We start from the raw sequence: 20,220 nt of genomic DNA on the forward strand, positions 1-20,220 counted from the left end.
AAAAACGTCGGAGGTCTAATATCTCTCATCTATGGGAGTCGTTTGCACAAGTGTCTATATGGATACAAACAGGGACCGTCGGAGTGGTTCCGAATCTCCAACAGCGTTAAGGTTTACTCTCAGTTCCTCCTCAACAAGCAAATCAGGAAAGTAGCGCATGATTTTAAATCTTTGCGCAAACTTTACCAATGTTGTACCTCAAGAAAGTCCTAAAGTTCTTATGCCAGAACGACTTTATAACTACATTCAACCTCCAAGATGTCTATTTTGATGTGCCAATTCTTCCTAAGCACAGGAAGTGGCTACGCTTTACAATAGGTACAAAACATTTTCAATTAAAGTCCTACCTTTTGGACTTAGGTCGGTTTCACGTGTCTTTACGTAGATCCTGGCACCAGTGGCAGCCTATCTACGTCTGCAAGGCATACAAATTCATCATTACTGAGACAACTGTATAATAAGGGCTCGCTCTTATTTACAAGCAGTCCATCACATCCAGACTTGTCAGTCACTGTTTCAAAACCTGGTTTTCAATAGATCATGATAAGTCCTAACTAACACTAACTCCGATATGAACGTTTCTCGGAGCATCAATCCATACAAACCTAGCAAAGGTGTCTGTCTCACACGAACGACGGGCCTGCAGCTCCCACTTGGTGGTGCTTCTACAGATTACACATGAGAAAATTGCTAGAGGAGCTAGACAAGAAGTGGTTGCAGGTCTCCAGTTCAATCGAAGATCTCATTCTAATCACTCTTCGGATGCAAGAGGCCTTTTTGCTTGTGGGTCCAAGAAAGAAATTTGTAGAAGGTGTGTGCGTTTCCTTCAAGAAGTGCCAAAATTACACAATCACCACAGACGCATCCTTCGAGGGTTGGGGAGCATATCTTCAAGGGCTGAAGGTCAGTGGGAAATGGAACCCTCAACAAAAGGTTTGGCACATCAATCTGCTAGAGCTAGGTGCCATCTTCTTAGCCCTCAAATCCTTTCGTGCAATCATTCAAGGGGCCACAGTATTGGTTCGCTCAGACAATACTTCAAGTATGCATTACTTAAACAAACAGGGAAGAACAAGGTTGGTTCTTCTATCTCATGAAGCCCAAGAGGTATGGGCTTGGGCGATACGACACAGAATCAATCTCTTGGCTGTTCATGTGCCGTGAGTTGCAAATGTGCTGGCGGACACCATCAGCAGGTCAACGGTGTCCAACAACGAATAGGAATTGCATCAGCCAACAGCGGATCGAATCTTCCAGCAGTGGGGTCATCCCGATCTGGACCCCTTTGCGACAAAAAAGAAATGCCTGTTTCTTTGCAAGCTGGCTTTCCCCACAGGGACTCGCAAGGGAAGGCATTTTCGATAAACTGGTCTCAAATATATGCTTACGCTTTTCCTCCGATACCGTTGGTTCCGGGAGTTCTCCGGAAGATGAAGAAAGAGCTGTGTCGCTTGATTCTCATCGACCCCAGGTGGCTTCGCCAATACTGGTCCACCGAACTTCTTCTCCTTTCTGAGTGCGATCCAATACAGTTTCGACCAATACCGAATCTCCTCTCCATTCAGAATGGTCAGATTTGCCATCCGGATCCGGCTTCTCTAAAATTAGCAGCTTGGCGTTCTGAGCACCTTGAATTAGCTCATCTGAATATCTTGGCGGATTGTAAGGAGGTACTGGCTTACGCGAAAGCCCCTGCTAAAATAAAGACATACAGGCTTTAATGGTAAAGAATCTGCATTTGGGGTTAATCTGCTGGGGTACACCCATTTCATGCAAAGCCGGACCAGATATTACCTTTTTTCTTGCACTTGGCAAGATCAGGCTTATCTCATGCAACGTTGAAGGTCTTTTTGGCAGCCATTTCAAGGTAACGTCAGGATGGGTCCACCTCTCTTTATTCTTCAAGAATACAACAGTTCTTTAAGGGACTATTCAGAATGTTTCCTCCTGTACGTCGTCCGCCTCCATCATGGCATTTTAATGTAGTATTAGCGCAGCTCATGCGCCACCCATTTGAGCCAATTCACAGTGTGTATTTCAAATTCCTAACATGGAACGTTTCTCTTTTGGTACCATTAACTTCATCTAGAATAGTCAGTGATGTTCAAGCTGTCACCGTCAATTCACCTTTCTGGCAATTCACGTCCAATTCTGTGGTGCTACGTACAAACACAAGGTTTATGCCTAAGGTGCCTTCGGTTGTTCACCTGAACGAACCAGTCATCTTAAAGACGTTTTTTCCTAATCCGCAATCCCCTGCGGAGAGGGCATTACATACCCTTGACATCCGAAGATGTTTAAAATTCTATTTGCAAAGGACCTCTGCCTTTCGCAAATCTGATCAACTGTTTATTGCCTATGGAAAGATACGGCAAGGACAAGCAGTGTCTAAACAGACCATAGCTAGATGGATTTCTGCAGCTATTGACTTTTGCCATCTTCAAGCTGGAAGTCCTTTACAGACAATTCCAAGAGCTCACTCTGCAAGAGCTGTTTCTTCCTCGACTGCTCTTTTCGCTGGAGTTCCTCGTCAGCAAATCTGCAGAGCAGCGACTTGGTCCAGCAGACATACTTTCACCAGGCATTATTGTTCGGATGCTGCCAGTGAGGCTGATACGTCAGTGGGTCAAGCGGTTCTACGCAAGCTTTTCAAATAAGATGAGCCTCTGTTTTTCCCTCCTCCTCTGTACTGCTTTCCAGACGCTTATTCCATGCCTAAATTGGGTGCATTCCCATGTGATTGCAAGTTTTTTCATGCATATATGGATGTTGGCATTTTATTATGTGAATGTATATACTTGCTATGTACAAACTTATGTTACAAAAAGCGTCTTCCAAGCATTATTTCGGTACTGCTATCTACTCTGATTCAGGCATGTGAATCTATGAAAGACATCCTAATACTGGAGAAGAACAATAGTTACTTACCTGTAATCTGTGGTTCTCCAGAATTGGTGTCTTTCATAGATTCACATGCAACCCGCCCACATCCCCTCCGAGGCTCTTTAGGCTAGGATGTTTTTAGCTTCACTCCTGTGCGAAAAAATCTGAGAGCCTGAGCCTCTGGGGAGAACCTTCTGGTGGGTGCTGTCGCCTGATTGGCTGTAGTTTGGACTATACAAAATGACTAGGATAGTCATGAGTGTGGAAGTTTTTTCTACTGTAGCTTGGGCTACTTTACTTCCTGGTTGGGAATTACTGGTTTTTCCAATGTTATTATAGCATATTATTGCTTTTTTATATACCGTGGGAGTCCCACTCCGACGACGGGGAATGATTCAGGCATGTGAATCTATGAAAGACACCAATACTGGAGAACCACAGATTACAGGTAAGTAACTATTGTTCTTAGTCAAGTAAACAGTCAATCACACTGCTACTAAATCCTCCATCCAGATATTTATATATCCACTCATTCTTCAATGCAGATTGCAATATATATAATACACATTTAAATAACGAACCAAACCACATTCACTGGATGATGTCAAAAGTGATGTCATCAGTGATGTCATTTGAGATGTCATCAGTGATGTCACTGACCATGTCATGAATTATGTAATATGTGACATCATCAGCAGTGGATTGCGGGCGCGTGAGTTATAGTTAGCAGAAGTAACTATAACAGAGGAATTTCAATGGTTTTGTATGAGTGAAAAGTCCAGCTAACTATAACAGCCCTGAAACCGATGGTTTATTCAGTGAATTTCTAAGGTTTTTTAAATTCTAATTCCTAACTATAACATGTCTGAAACCTATGGTTTTTTCAGTGAATATATATATATATATATATATATATCTATATATATATATATGTGTATATATAGAGATATATATATATATATATATATATATATATATTCTGGCTCCAGTTTGCACCGTTGCGAGGGTCACTCTTTATGTCGGGTGCCGAAAAACGCGCCAGTGCGTCGCGTTAAAAATAGTAGCTCCAGTCCTTTTAAACCTTTACCCAGCCGGGTCAGGAACAAAGACACAGCACTCCCGGGCTCAATACAAACAGCGGAGGTATTTTATTCAAGCAAACGCGTTTCGGGACAGCGTCCCTTCGTCAGTGGTTCAACCATGAGTCATGCAGTTGCAACTTTTTAAATGAGACGCCACCATTAATGATAGACATTGAAAACGGACTATAGCGTCCACGATAGAGTGGCGCCATCTTAGACTAGTTTCAAACTGTATTTTCAATGTGTTAAATAACAGTGATTACTGATATTTGCATTTCAACATCTTGCCGTGTATCGGCCTACACATGAAATAGCCCGGTTTCATAATTTCATTGTGAGTGGGATTTGACTTTCGTGATAATGGCATGAGACATAAGATTAAATAGTCTCAAATGACATTCAGGGCACATTGGCCATGAAGTAAATTTTTTAACTGGAATCTGCATCAGACAAGATCTTGCCGTGTATCGGCAATTGCAGCCATCCTGGCTGCATAAGCTCATACCATTATCACGAGTCTAACCCAAACAGTTATATTTCAATCATTGTTGTGACATAAAAAGGTCTCATTATAACATACTCCCCACCACCCCTCTTAAATGTTCAATACTTCATAATTATACATTCGTTACAGATTTCTTGTTCATGTTCGCTTTTTTACTTAGTTTCTCAGTTTCAGAAATTATTCCAACTAACATAACTTTTACAGTCCTTAACTCCCCTTATCCAAGGTGAGTAGCCATTTCCTCTCCCATGTTTAGACCCCCTGGTGCCTTCGTTTCTAAATCAATAATGTAACGCGATTCAAGCCTTCTAAGGGTCTGCAATCTATTCCCTCCCCTTACATTTGCTGGTACACAGTCTAAGCAGAAAAACCTAAGTAGATCTCTATTGCTATTGTGCTTGATCGCGAAATGCCTAGCGACAGGGTATGTAAAATCCTTATTCATTATCGCCCTCATGTGTTCTAAAATTCTTAATTTTACAGAATTGATTGTACTGCCAATATATTTCAGCAGGCAGGGGCACTGTAAACAATAAACTACATGATCCGTCTGGCAGGTCATGAATTTGCTGATTTTCCTTTCACCTCGACAGCCTCTTACTTTATAGGTGAGTGTGCGTTTACTGAATGCACACGCTTTGCACTTTCCACATGGAAAGAAGCCTTTTGCTTCCTTCAGCGTGCCTTTGGTGTTCCGGATCGGGTCTAGATGGCTATGGACCATATGGTCCCTCAGAGATCTTGCCTTCCTAAAGGTAAGTTGTGGAGTGGCAGGCAGGTCCGACCCCACAATCTGATCTGTCTTTAGAATATGCCAATGTTTCGACATAATTGTCCTTAACTTAAAGGAGTTTTCTGAGTAAGTTGTTACCATTCGAAACTTCCCCTCCACTTTTGGCCTCTCTTTCTTTTGGAAACCAACAGCCGGGAACAGTGTGTTGTTTGCCACCAGTAGTCATCCCCGTAAGTTAATCAATAGTATTCCCTATGGGGAGTTTCTTAGATTGAAACGAAACTGTACCCATGAGGAGGACTTTGATTTAGCAGTCAGAGAAAGTATGGACAGATTTGAGGAAAGGGGTTACAGACCAAAACTTTTACAGGACACCCTCAATCGTGTAAAGGCCCTGCCACGCGATACACTATTCCAAAAGAAAGAGAGGCCAAAAGTGGAGGGGAAGTTTCGAATGGTAACAACTTACTCAGAAAACTCCTTTAAGTTAAGGACAATTATGTCGAAACATTGGCATATTCTAAAGACAGATCAGATTGTGGGGTCGGACCTGCCTGCCACTCCACAACTTACCTTTAGGAAGGCAAGATCTCTGAGGGACCATATGGTCCATAGCCATCTAGACCCGATCCGGAACACCAAAGGCACGCTGAAGGAAGCAAAAGGCTTCTTTCCATGTGGAAAGTGCAAAGCGTGTGCATTCAGTAAACGCACACTCACCTATAAAGTAAGAGGCTGTCGAGGTGAAAGGAAAATCAGCAAATTCATGACCTGCCAGACGGATCATGTAGTTTATTGTTTACAGTGCCCCTGCCTGCTGAAATATATTGGCAGTACAATCAATTCTGTAAAATTAAGAATTTTAGAACACATGAGGGCGATAATGAATAAGGATTTTACATACCCTGTCGCTAGGCATTTCGCGATCAAGCACAATAGCAATAGAGATCTACTTAGGTTTTTCTGCTTAGACTGTGTACCAGCAAATGTAAGGGGAGGGAATAGATTGCAGACCCTTAGAAGGCTTGAATCGCGTTACATTATTGATTTAGAAACGAAGGCACCAGGGGGTCTAAACATGGGAGAGGAAATGGCTACTCACCTTGGATAAGGGGAGTTAAGGACTGTAAAAGTTATGTTAGTTGGAATAATTTCTGAAACTGAGAAACTAAGTAAAAAAGCGAACATGAACAAGAAATCTGTAACGAATGTATAATTATGAAGTATTGAACATTTAAGAGGGGTGGTGGGGAGTATGTTATAATGAGACCTTTTTATGTCACAACAATGATTGAAATATAACTGTTTGGGTTAGACTCGTGATAATGGTATGAGCTTATGCAGCCAGGATGGCTGCAATTGCCGATACACGGCAAGATCTTGTCTGATGCAGATTCCAGTTAAAAAATTTACTTCATGGCCAATGTGCCCTGAATGTCATTTGAGACTATTTAATCTTATGTCTCATGCCATTATCACGAAAGTCAAATCCCACTCACAATGAAATTATGAAACCGGGCTATTTCATGTGTAGGCCGATACACGGCAAGATGTTGAAATGCAAATATCAGTAATCACTGTTATTTAACACATTGAAAATACAGTTTGAAACTAGTCTAAGATGGCGCCACTCTATCGTGGACGCTATAGTCCGTTTTCAATGTCTATCATTAATGGTGGCGTCTCATTTAAAAAGTTGCAACTGCATGACTCATGGTTGAACCACTGACGAAGGGACGCTGTCCCGAAACGCGTTTGCTTGAATAAAATACCTCCGCTGTTTGTATTGAGCCCGGGAGTGCTGTGTCTTTGTTCCTGACCCGGCTGGGTAAAGGTTTAAAAGGACTGGAGCTAATATATATATATATATATATATATATATATATATATATATATATATATATATATATATATATATATATATATATATATATATCCAGCTCGAGTTCCTGCAGGTTCTGAGGGAGAAAAGCCAAGCGACGACATCTAAGACGACACCTTTTCAAGACGAATTCCAAGTAATCCAACAGGCATGGCTGCGGGGGGGCAAAAACAAACCCCCGGAGCGAGAAGAAGAAAAACGAGAAGAGGAGGCGGGGGCAGGAAGTGGAAGAGGTCGTGGAAGACCAAAGAGATCCAATTGGGTGAACAGGAAGAAATAAGCATACCCAAGGATCTAACAGAGGACATTACTGTAATAAATCTAACCCCAAGAGTCCTCACTCCCACCGAAAATAGAGTGCTGAGCCTCGGGCTCAGCTTTTGCCCAACAAGTCACCTCGAATACACGCAAACGCGTATTGACCTATTTAATTTCGTCAGGAAAATTAAATTGCACAAATATTTTAAAACAAGACCTTCGGTGAAGAACTATACTGGAATACATATGAGGGCCACTGCCACTGATGCTTTGAAAGGGAATGATCTATCATCTGTTGAGACACTGCAAGGTCTTGCACTTGAGGAATACACAAGCCAGCTCCCGTCGTCTACCGAGGATGAAGCGGTAAGAGCAGCAATCTTGGGGATCGACCAGGAAAGAGAGGAGAGCGGCTATAAATTAAGATCGCATTTCAACCCACAACTGACGTTGGATGCCATAGATGTATTCTCGGAGGCAATGACAAATGACCTACAGAAATTTAGGGCACAGACCACAAAGAGTAACAAAAAGAGAGGAAGTGACAATATAAATCAGGAAGAAAGGAAAGCCATCTTGGATTTGATGCATGATACGAGTGTGATAATAAAGCCTTCAGATAAAGGCGGTAATGTTGTCCTGCAAACCAGGGAAAATTATTGTAAAGAGGCAAAGAAACAACTGCAAAATATAACAAATTATGAACTATCATCGAAAGAACATTATGCTAAAAGCATACAAAAATATGACGAACTGATTTATACCTGGTACCGCAGAGATATGCTAGGTAAAGAGGAATATTTATTTCTACGAAGCAACAATCCAACAATTCCGACATTCTATCACATTCCCAAAATTCATAAAAACAGCATCAATCCCCCGGGCAGACCCATCCTTTCATCTCAAAACAGTTTAACTGAACATTTATCTAATTTTATTGATCACTTCCTTAATCCGTTGGTACAACAGCTGAATTCCCACATAAAGGATACAAAAGACTTTTTGTCAAAATCGAACAAACAAAATGGGACCCGAGCTACACAATGCTAGTACTGGATATAACTAGCTTGTACACTTGTATCAGTCATGATAAAGGCATCAAGGCAGTAGAATATTACCTCAAAAAACGGCAACTGCGGTTTCTGGAACACAATCAGATGATAGCAAACTTTGTGGAATTCTGTCTGGAAAATAATATTTTCTTATTTGAGGACGTCTATTACAGACAAACATCTGGTACGGCGATGGGTACCTGCTTTGCCCCCAGCTACGCGAATTTATTCGTAGGCTGGTGGGAGGAGCAGGTGCCCAGGTCGCTGGAAGTGGATGGTGAGAAAGGCAGTGTAATCAAGTGGTGTCGTTACATAGACGACTTGTTTATAATCTGGCAAGGATCGGAACATACTGCCAAGGCCTACATTGATGTGCTCAATATGAATGAGATGAATCTGCATTTCAGTGGAACAATAAGCAACATCAGTGTGGAATATTTGGACTTGAAGGTATTTATAGTCAATAATAAGATAGAAACATCTCTTTTCCGCAAAAGTACAGCGGGAAATTCGGTACTATATGCCACAAGCAACCATCCAACAGCGCTGATCCAAAGCATCCCCTACGGAGAGCTACTAAGGCTCAAACGGAACAGTTCCAGGGACTCAGATTTCCAACTTGCGGCATCAGCTTGTATCAGCAGATTCCAGAAACGAGGCTATGCGATGGCCACATTATGCATTGCATAAGGTGAATGCATTACAGAGATCAAATTTGCTAACTGATAAGTGCTGCAGCTCAACTAAGGCTGACAATGAAGAGGGAAAATTCCGGCTGGTAACTCCCTATTCGGCGGAAGCGAACTATTTGAAAAAGATGCTAAGAAAGAATTGGCACATATTGAAAACCGACAGTAGCATTAAAGATGACATTCCAGATTACCCTTTAGTAACCTTTAAGAAGTCAAGGTCTCTCAGGGACATGTTGGTCCAAAGTCATCTGAAAAAAATTGAGAAGAAACCTAACACACTTGCAGATCTAAAAGGTTTCCATCCATGTCATCACTGCAAAGCCTGTGCACACAGCAAGAGAGTGAAAACCTATGAGATTCCAAACACAGGAATAGTGAAAACAATCAATAAGTACCTTACCTGTGGCACCCCCTATGCGGTGTATTGCCTCAAGTGTCCATGTGGACTGATGTATATCGGAAGCACCATCAAACCCCTGAAGTTACGGATTCTTGAACATATGAGAGCGATTGACAAAAACGATCAATCCTATCCTGTTGCGAGACATTTTCAGGAAAAACATTCCAGCAGCAGATATTATTTACAATATTTTGGTATAGACTATATACCAGAGAATCCGAGAGGAGGAGACAGGCTACATGGACTTAGAAGGCTTGAGTCCCGATATATCATTGACTTAATGACTAAACATCCGAATGGGTTGAATGCTGGGGAGGAATTGGCATCTCATATAGGCTTCTAAATTTAATTTAAGAAACACTCCAAGTGCATATAATCTATTGTATGATAATGACTGGATCCGTGTATGGAATTTAATACGGGATACTGCTATGATGACTATGTAGGGTAATGTAATTACAATTGTTAATGAATTTATGATTCTTTACCAACTTATCCCCATGATAATGTCATCCATTAGGAGACTCTGAGACATGATTTCTATTAGAAGGTCATATTAGGTGCAATAATGTTGAAAATTCGTGTCAAATTACTCATGTATTCCTTCCATAGTGTTGAAATTTGAATTTTGAGTTTAGAATAATAATTGAAATTAGAATCTAGTGTTTGGGCATAGCAATTGAAACTCAAGGGAGAATTGCCGATCCACGGCAGTATCAGTCTTACTCATCGCGAGTTGTGAGCAACACTTTCGTTTAGGGAAAGGATGTTGTGACTTTAAAGCCGATACACGGCGAAATTGTAGTTCACATCTTAGGTGAATTGCATGAAGAAATGGAAAAGATTTTATTTTCCTCGTGCAATGAAATTGAATTATTTTCTTTCCATTTATGCTTGAAAATATTGTAAAGCATGTATATGGGTTGAAGTGGGGATATATACCCTCGCGTCATGTGTTGTTTAAAGCTGCGATGAAACCTATGAACAACATCCAATATGGAGTTTTGAATTTTAGTCCCTTGTTTGTGTTGCCCATGATCACGTGCACGCTGTTAAAAACATGGCTCCTACCATCAATGTTTGTAACATTGACAAAGGCGGAGCGCCGAAACGCGTCTGTTGCGAGATTAAATATTAAGAGCTACCCTGGAGTGCGTGGTTTCCTTGACTCAAGCTGTCTCTTTTGAAACCGTGAGCTGAATATATATATATATATATATATATATATATATATATATATATATATATTTTTCACGAACAGAAAACCAGCACTCCGCACTTTAGAATTAAAGGTTTATTTCAGACACTGTTTAAAGCCTACGCGTTTCGAACCAGATGGTTCCTTTTCACGGCAGTGTTAGCAGTTGTCCTACTACACTTACAATTATATAGCTTTTAATGCTCATCCTGGTGCATTATGGGACATGCAGTTTAGCATTCATTATGCATTGTTATCTACATTTTTACATTTTTAACATTTTTGCATTATTGGCGTTTTGATGCGTTTCAATTGGGGGCCCGAGTAAATAGCATATGACTGCACAGCCGGACTGATGACCACATGGCTTTAACGAGAAGGACAATTTAATCACTTGTGCAGTCCAAAAACACACTGCCATGACACATTGTCCTCGTGCTAAAAAGTTGAATGTAGGGCACTTAGCCCCCAATTGAAACGCATCAAAACGCCAATAATGCAAAAATGTTAAAAATGTAAAAATGTAGATAACAATGCATAATGAATGCTAAACTGCATGTCCCATAATGCACCAGGATGAGCATTAAAAGCTATATAATTGTAAGTGTAGTAGGACAACTGCTAACACTGCCGTGAAAAGGAACCATCTGGTTCGAAACGCGTAGGCTTTAACAGTGTCTGAAATAAACCTTTAATTCTAAAGTGCGGAGTGCTGGTTTTCTGTTCGTGAAAAATAATTCACGGGATCCGGTCCTGGTCCCGAACCTAGCACCAACTTGTGTAGCTGTTCCCTCTGCGACAGGATCACTCGTGAAAATATATATATATATATATAGATAGATAGATAGATAGATAGATAGATAGATAGATAGATAGATAGATAGATAGATAGATAGATAGATATAGATATATATATATAATAAGCACTCCAATGCCTGGCAAATGCAAAGGCATTAGGGTGCTTTCTGTGAGCACTCGTTCAATTACACAAGGTCAGATTTGTTTATTAGACACAGAGATGTCTACAGGATGTTGAACTGACCCATGTTCAACCTGGTTCCCCAGTTTCTGAGTGGGCAACCCTGTTGTAACACCATGTCCTGAAGTCACTGCTCTTCTTTTAAAGCTTAGCCAGATCAATCTAATGTCTCTTTAGTGGTCACGCAAGATTCACTCCTTATACATATCGTGCCATATCTTACTATATAACATAACTAAAGAAAATTGACAAAATCAGTAGACCTCTCATATGCGAGACCCATTGGCTTTACCAATGCTTTTTTTGGATCTGGTTTTAGCCATGATCTTTTTATGTTAATGAAACACTACATATAATAATCTCACCTATATGAGCTTTCAGCCAGCTCTCTGCATTCATTGTTCAGTTGTGTCATTCACATGTTTCTTCCTCCCACTTGTATGGAGCAATGGGTCAGCCCAATTCATCCATTGTCTACTTTACTGTAAGTGATGGCATTGTGACCTTTCACAAGCAGCACATCTGCATCCAAAGTAGTTCCCTTAAGTGCAGAGGCCTATTGTGATGATAACTGCTTTTTGGAGAAAAAAAACTTTTTACCAAAATTTCGTTGTATTGGCAAGGTAAGCTCCCCCAACAATGAAGTTTTACAAAACCCATGATAAAACAAAACAAGCATTGACAAAGCTAACATTCTGATAGATACATCTGCCGTGTGGATTCCTCACCTTGTGAATATCCCCTTGCGTCAGCAATATTCGGAAATTCTTTTTGTAGCTTCGCGCCGACGTGGATCCGGACGTCACAGAGGCACGGCATCGCTCGCGACCCCGCTGACGTCACCAGTATCTACCAGAAAAAGCGTTACCGAAGGTAAGTAACTTGTTCTTTTGGTAGAAAACTCTGAATCTATTGGTGTTGCCAATGCTTGCATTAAATAGTTGTTTACAATGACAATACATGTATGTTTTAAGTTTTCACTTATGTCAAAATTGTTTGCTAAATGTTTTCTTAAAGAAAAATTAAAGCCAGTTAGGCATTCTTCAATACATTTTGAAACGAGATTTCTGTTTGTCTAATGCATTGCAAGATTCTGCAGTATACAGAATAGAGAATGTGTTTTGTTTCTAGAAAATATATTGACTCCAAATACTGATGGCACACTTGTTTATATGTGTGACAAACTGTCACTAATGTGGCCTGTGCCAACACTTTAATGTGGCTGTGTATGTAGACATATTTGACTTGCATTATTCTATTGGGTGTGTGTGTGCGAGCCTGTGTGTGTGTGTGGGTGTGTGTTGTGTGTGTGTGTGTGTTGTGTGTGTGTGTGTGTGTGTGTGTGTGTTTATGTGTGTATGTGTGTATACACACCTGTTCCTGCCAGTATCCATGCTCTGGGTGTTTGTGAATTTTGGAAGTTGGTGCTGCTGATCTCTGTATCGGTACTATGTTTTACATACTGTGAGAGAGTGCCTCCTAAGTGCTTGTGTATTTTCTTAATAACAAGTGTCTTGGAGGCGATAGATCAATTAGGCTCTCAGTTTATAAAAAAATTATCTTGATGTAAGGACATAAGGTGACTATTTTATAAATTATGCTCTTTCGACTTAAAATATTACTGTCTTTGATTCATTCATTATGGTCTATCCTTCTTTAGGTGAAGAGGAACAGTATGCCACCACTTTCGCTATATGGCCAGCTCCTTTGGCGAGAATTTTTCTACACAGCTGCCACAAACAACCCAAAATTTGATCGTATGGAAGGAAACCCAATCTGTATCCAGATTCCCTGGGATAGGAATCCAGATGCCTTAGCTAAGTGGGCAGAAGGGAAAACTGGGTTTCCGTGGATTGATGCAATCATGACTCAGCTACGACAAGAAGGTTGGATCCACCACCTTGCCAGGCATGCTGTGGCCTGCTTTCTGACCAGAGGAGACCTTTGGAACAGTTGGGAGAATGGGGTTCGAGTGAGTCTTCCTCTTATTTATTTCATTGACTCTCCTGGCATTTATTCAGGGCAACCTCCTGAAAATGTCTTTGTTAATGGATTGTATCAGTAGAATCTGGAAAATGTGAAGGCCCACTTTTTCTATGCTTCTATCTTCAGTATGTCCCGGACAAAAATCATACTGCAACCCTAAGCAAAATCACTTCTACTTGATAAGTTCACACATCCCAGTGTTTGGTTATTTTAGGATACAAACACCATTGTGTTTAGCTCTTTTCTTCTAACTGCACTTGATTTTGTTTACTTCTTTCAAGGAACACATTCAATTCCAGAGGCATCTCAACACTGATGAACAGTGAGCTAATTTCTATTTAGAACAGAGTCTCGTAAGAAAGTGTTGTGAGGGATTAACAGGATGAAAATGTTAGCTCTTTCCTAAAAGCAAGGTGTGAGAGCGTGTGGTTCTGAGATCCAATACCAGATTGTTTACTAGCTGAGTAGACCAGGTATGGTTAAGGAGTAAGCTTAATGATGCTTATGTGGCAAGACTTTTCCCTAAAAGTTTTAGGCCTTGTTACGAGTTGTGTTTTTTTACCTGGAATGGCAATTCAGGCTGAAATTACTCAGGCCGAGGTTACCAGTGTTTCAGGGCCAAAATTACCAGGTTTGAAATCTCTGGAACTGATTATTCCGTGCCTGGAGACACAGACCTCTCCAAAAGACTGGGGGCGGGCGTTGCGGTAAGCACCTTTGTGCAGCCCCCACTGTGCCCTGCTGTAGACCCGGGAAACAGTTAATAGTCCCGGACAGGCACAGGTGTGCCGGTTATCCAGTATTAGGGTATCTTTAGCGCCGGGACACCTCCGCCGGAGGTAGCTGTGCGCTCTACAAGCTTCAAAATAAATAAATAAATTTCATAGATTAACATGCTTGAATCATTCCCCGTCGTGGAAGTGGGCGCCCCACAGTAATATAGATAAAGCAGTAATTAAAGAACTTCCATAGGCTATCATTGAGGCAACCATGCATTTAATAGCCTTCTCATAGTCCTTCTGAACTTCAGGAGGAGGATGAGGACTATTATAATGTGGAGGAATACTGCCAACACTTTCCAGTTCCTCCTCTACAATATCAGCATTGTAGATATTATGTCGATCCACCAAGACAAGAACCTGCTCGCTTACCTAATTCTTTAATACATGCCATGCTCACAGACTACAGCAAAAGGTTCCCGCCCCAAGGGGAACATATTACTGTACCTCTATCAGCAACATCTGTAGCACCTCTAACACCAATACTGCGTCCTCCTGCTACTCCTAGGATGACGCCACATCCCATCATCCCTGTTCCTCTTAGAGAAGATCAATCCTCTTCTGAAGAGCCTGAAGAGGGTGAAATTCACGATCCTCCTCTACCCACTGATAAATAGGATAACTATATTATACCTACACCATCCCTCCTCCATGCCGTCCTTTTGACTCAGCTTCAGGGGACATTGGAGATTTTCATAATTTGATGGACAGGCCTACATCCAGATTTCATCTGCCCACTGTAGTCAAGCAATCAGATTGTTTCCTTAATGACTTTAAAGAACCGTCGAGGGAATCTAAAAGGGTTGTACCCATTATGGACCATATCTGGTAGGAAGCACTTTAAGTAATGAAATCACCGTCTACTGTAGTGCTGGTACTGCCAAGATTAGATAAAAAATACAGGACACCCGAGGATTCCCCTTCAAACCTTACGGGTCAACCCAAACCAAACTCTGTGATTTTCCAAGCGGCTCAGAGACGATCATGAAATCCTTCCACCCCATCACGTCTCTACCGGACAAGGACAGACGAAGTTTGGATTCTATTGGGCAGACCATCTCGTAGATGTCAACAATCTCTGTCAGGGCTGCTAATGCACTAGCCATTCTGGGACGCGACAATCGGCAAATGTGGTACGATATTGGAGCCATGCTGGAGTTTATACTGCAATAGCTCACTTAATTTCCACTACGGCCCCCAGCGCCTTGAGACCCGTAAGGGTGAGTAGTTCGCGCTTTAAAAATATGGATTTTTTTATTTTAATTTGACCTTTATGCCTAAAATCTGCTCTGCAGATTTTCACCAAGTTTCTGGCCTCAGTGGCAGCTGCCTTGCGGAACCTGGGTCACCAAGTATTTCCATATTTGGATAATTGGCTCCTGAAAGCTCCATCAGCTCGACTAGCGGCTGCTGCTCTAAGAGATTGCATAGATCTTTTCTGCAAATTAAGCGTTTCAATAAACCAACGAAAAACTTTGTTTTTTCCAAGTCAGGCAATGACGTTCCTAGGGGCCAACTTGGACACCATTCAGAACAAAGCTTCCCTTTCGCAAGAAAGGCAGGAATGGTTACAAACCTTGGCTCCCAGACTATCAAAAAGAAAGTGCAGTTCTCTTCTAAGGGATCCTCATCAATAGTCATAAGCGCTGAATATTCCCGCCCAAGTTCGGGGACCCCGGAAATAATTTAAAATGATATATGAAAAAATATATATACAGCTCTTTATATATAAACATATATCATTTTTTCTCATACCAATGCAGGTCATTTAGAAGGCTAAACAATGTAATAAAAAACACATAAAACTGCTTTTGCAAAACATAGATAATATATGTATAAAAACACATGAGGGCTAGAAGCACTTGAACTCTGTTTTTAATGAGTGAACCTCATGAGTAAACTGCAAAAGAAAAGCAGGCATTGTTAGCCTACAGGCTGCATTGTAAAACAACATAGAAAATTATCCCCTTCGCTGCGGGGGGTAATTCCCCCACAGTGCGGGGGGGGCATGGGTGTGAGCGCGGCACCACGGTGCTCGTGACGAGACCAGTTTGTCATGAGTCACGGTGGAGCTGTGCTCATGATGAGCTTGTCTCGATATGAACCCGCCCACTGATTAACTCAGCCGTACAGGCGGGGAATTAATCGTGCGTGGGCGGCGCGGATTTGTTATGACGAGACAAGCTCGTCATGAGCACAGCTCCACCGTGGCTCAGGATGAGCTAGTCTCGTCACGGGCATCGAAGGTGTTAATGTAATTTTCCATAAAACTGGCACCGTGCCTTTAAGGCAGCCATGATCCCTAGCTTTCCATCATGCCTCAGGGGTGACAGTTAGGTCAGTTGTTCTTTCTGGCTCCTTCTGTCAGTACCCTGGATTCACTGCTCTCTTTTTTGACTTTTGTCAAAAATACCTTGTTTTTTTGTAATTTTTTTGCCTTCACTTGACCTCTTTTGATATTACAGTGAGGTTTAAACCATCTTTTTGTGGCAGAAAGAGTTTTTTTCTGTCAAAAATGCCTTCGTCCCAGCCTGTGGCAAAAAGAAGGCCAAGTCAGACACACAGGAAGTGTGCATTCTCTGCCTCCCTCAGTCTCACTCTCCTGCCTCCTGTCAACACTACAGGAAGCTATCTAGAAGAACCATCAAAGCCAGGGAGAGAATCCATCTTTATGGTCTCTCAGAAAGAGGTAGGTCTCCTGTAAGGAGAAAAAAAAAACGTGTTTGATGTCGAGGAGCAAGGTCCCGATATGTTCTCCTTCGGCGTCGGGCTCGACGTCGAAGGTACCGGCGGTGGAGTCATCGTCGAGGACTTTGGCGCAGGAGCGTCGTTCTTCAACTTCGAAGGCCAAGTCTCCAATGGCGTTTTAAAAGCGTCCGGCGTCGAGACAAGATCCTCCGCCATCGACTCTTCAGCGACAAACGACGTCGAGACAGATCGACATCAAGACGTTAGTCACCATCTTGGACGACGAGACGCAAGTCCCCGTCGGCGTCTCAACTCAGATCGTCTTTGAAGCACAGGTCGTCGGATTTTCACTTTTTGACGTCGAGGCAGAAGCTTCCTTCGACATCAGCAAGACACTCAACATCGAGGCAGGTGTCTCCGTCGGTTTCACAGATGACGTCGAGGCAAAGTCCTCTGTCAAAGGAAAGGCGTTCAATGTCGAGGCAGAGCCCTCCATCGAAGAAAAGAAGATAGACTTCGAGACAGGAGTCTCCGTCAAAAAGGATGCGCTCGACGTCGAGAGAGGAGTCTCCATCGATGCGACGCTTGCCGTCAAGGCAGTGTCCTCTGTGGAAGCAAAGGCGATCGACGTCGAGACGTGGGTCTCCGTCGAGGCAGTCGCCGTTGAGGCGCAGGTCTCCGCCGAGAAGGTCAACGTCGAGACAAAGATCTCCGTCCCGGACGGCGTCGAGGCAGAGGTCGGTGTTGGTCCCTGTAAGCTTCTCTCCGACTCCTTCATCGATGTCGAGAGCAGGCTTGCACCGTTCCATCGCCAGGTCCGGTTCTCCAGAGGTGGTTATTTCGTCCTCAAGTAGCCGAGACTCTCCCTCTGGACATCAACGTTCAGTCAATCAATCAATCAATCAGGTCATTTGTATAGCGCACTACTCACCCGTAGGGTCTCAAGGCGCTGGGAGGGGGGGGGGGTGCCGCTACTGCTCGAACAGCCAGGTCTTGAGCTTCTTCCTGAAGGAGAGGTGGTCTTGGGTCAGGCGCAGATTGGTCGGAAGTGAGTTCCAGGTCTTGGCGGCCAGGTAGGAGAAGGATCTTCCTCCTGTTGTCGCTCTTCGGATGCGGGGGACGGCGGCGAGGGCGTGGTTGGTTGATCTGAGGAGGCGCTTGGGAGTGTAGAAGTTGATCCGGTTGTTGAGGTAGCTCGGGCCTTGGTCGTGTAGGGCTTTGTGCGCGTGGGTGAGGAGCCGGAAGGTGATTCTCTTGTTGACCGGGAGCCAGTGCAGATCTCTCAGGTGTCCGGAGATGTGGCTGCGTCGGGGGATGTCGAGGATGAGTCTCGCCGAGGCGTTCTGGATCCGCTGGAGTCTCTTCTGGAGTTTGGCAGTGGTTCCGGCGTAGAGGGCGTTGCCGTAGTCCAGTCGGCTGGTGACGAGGGCTTGGGTGACCGTCTTCCTCGTCTCGGTGGGGATCCACCGGAAGATCTTACGTAGCATGCGCAGGATGTTGAAGCACGACGAGGAGACGGCGTTGACTTGTCTGGTCATGGAGAGGGAGGAGTCCAGGATGAAGCCCAGGTTGCGAGCGTGGTCCGTCGGTTTGGGTGCGGTGCCCAGGGCGGGGGGCCACCAGGAGTCGTCCCAGGCGGAGGGCGTGGAGCCCAGGATGAGGACCTCCGTCTTGTCTGAGTTCAGTTTCAGGCGGCTGGTCGTCATCCATTCGGCTACGTCTCTCATCCCTTCGTGCAGGTTGGCTCTGGCGGTGGCGGGGTCGTTGGTCAGGGAGAGGATCAGCTGGGTGTCGTCGGCGTAGGAGATGATGTTCAGGTTGTGTAGAAAAGGCTCATCAGGAAGGACGGAAATCTCCCTCCACACGTCGTTCTCCTGTTACAGCGGAAAGGAATCCATCCATTCACGTCTCTCCGTGATGGATGGGACCACCACACCACTGGGCTGATCCTCTGCAGTCGGTAGACGGTAGGTGGGGTCGGAGTCCTGCTCACAGGTCCCCTCAGGCTCACCTAGCACAAGATGCAGATCTTTCTCAGCCAAGAGGTAGAGCTCGTACTCGCTCTCCTGCACCACCTTCCATCAAGATCACACAGCAGAAGGAGGAGGCGCTGATCTCCAATGCCTTCCACCTCCTCAACATACTACTCAAAAAGAAACTACTCACCCACCCTTACCGACAGTCCACCGTTGAGGATCTCTCCTGTGGACAATGTCAGCACATTCAAGGACGTGCTTTCCAGGGGGGGCTAGCAAGCTGAACATTCCTATGCCAATTCAGCAGTGTACTTCTTCAGTTATTTTCGAAACCTTGAACCAGAAGAAGTCTTCTCGACCGTTACTTCCGTTGGTACCCCGGGGCTCCTTAAACCGGTTATGGACATCTTCCTCACGCCGGCCACTTTCAAGACCGCACCGGCGAGAATTCTAAAGAAGCATCGTCCACAGGAGGGGTTCACCTCCTTCCTTCCTGAAGTTCGATCCACCACCGGACTCTGAAATTGTGGCTGCGGCTAGAGATACCCACTCAGTGGGCTCCTCGTCTACAGTACCACCAGACAAGGAGAGCAAGACACAAGATTCATGGGGGAGAAAGGTATGTGGCACTTCTGCATCCATGCTTAAAGTCTCCAGGCATGAGGTCTGTGCACTACGATAGGGCTTTGTGGGACTCTCTCCAATGTTTTACGGAAAAAATACCCAAGGAAGACCATAAGGACTTCGAGGAGGTTTTACAGGAGGGCAGTTGGTGGCGAACCAAGTGATTAGTGCTGCGGCGGATGGAGCTACACTTTCAGCCCACTCCTACGCCCACGGAATTTGTGCCAGAAGATCTTCCTGGCTTTGCCTTACACACTGAAGCCAGAAGCGCAATCCCAGATGCTCAACCTTCCATTCTCCGGTTCATCTTCATTCGGCTCTCACACCAATGAAGAGATGGCACGGATGAAGACCGAACTAGATACCCTGAAAGCAGTGGGGCTGGAAATGAAAAAAGAGTTTTGTCGCAGTTACCGCAATACTGATCACCGCTCCTTCCAACAGAGGGTTCAAACCCCTCATTGGCAAAAGAACAAAACCAACAAGGTCAGCAGAAATCACAG

The 20,220-nt window shown here is 43.6% G+C and overlaps 1 protein-coding gene across 1 annotated transcript in view; it reads left to right on the plus strand.

Moving 5' to 3' along the window:
* CRY2 (cryptochrome circadian regulator 2) overlaps positions 1-20,220 on the plus strand; it is a 305,570-nt gene that overhangs the window by 202,902 nt on the left and 82,448 nt on the right. The window contains exon 7 of the mRNA XM_078684383.1: positions 13,325-13,636. Coding sequence (XP_078540509.1) covers positions 13,325-13,636 — 312 coding nt within the window. The remainder of the gene's footprint in view (positions 1-13,324; positions 13,637-20,220) is intronic.

The sequence above is a fragment of the Lissotriton helveticus genome, chromosome 3_2 (assembly GCF_964261635.1).
Source record: "Lissotriton helveticus chromosome 3_2, aLisHel1.1, whole genome shotgun sequence".
NCBI classification, from domain to species: Eukaryota; Metazoa; Chordata; class Amphibia; order Caudata; family Salamandridae; genus Lissotriton; species Lissotriton helveticus.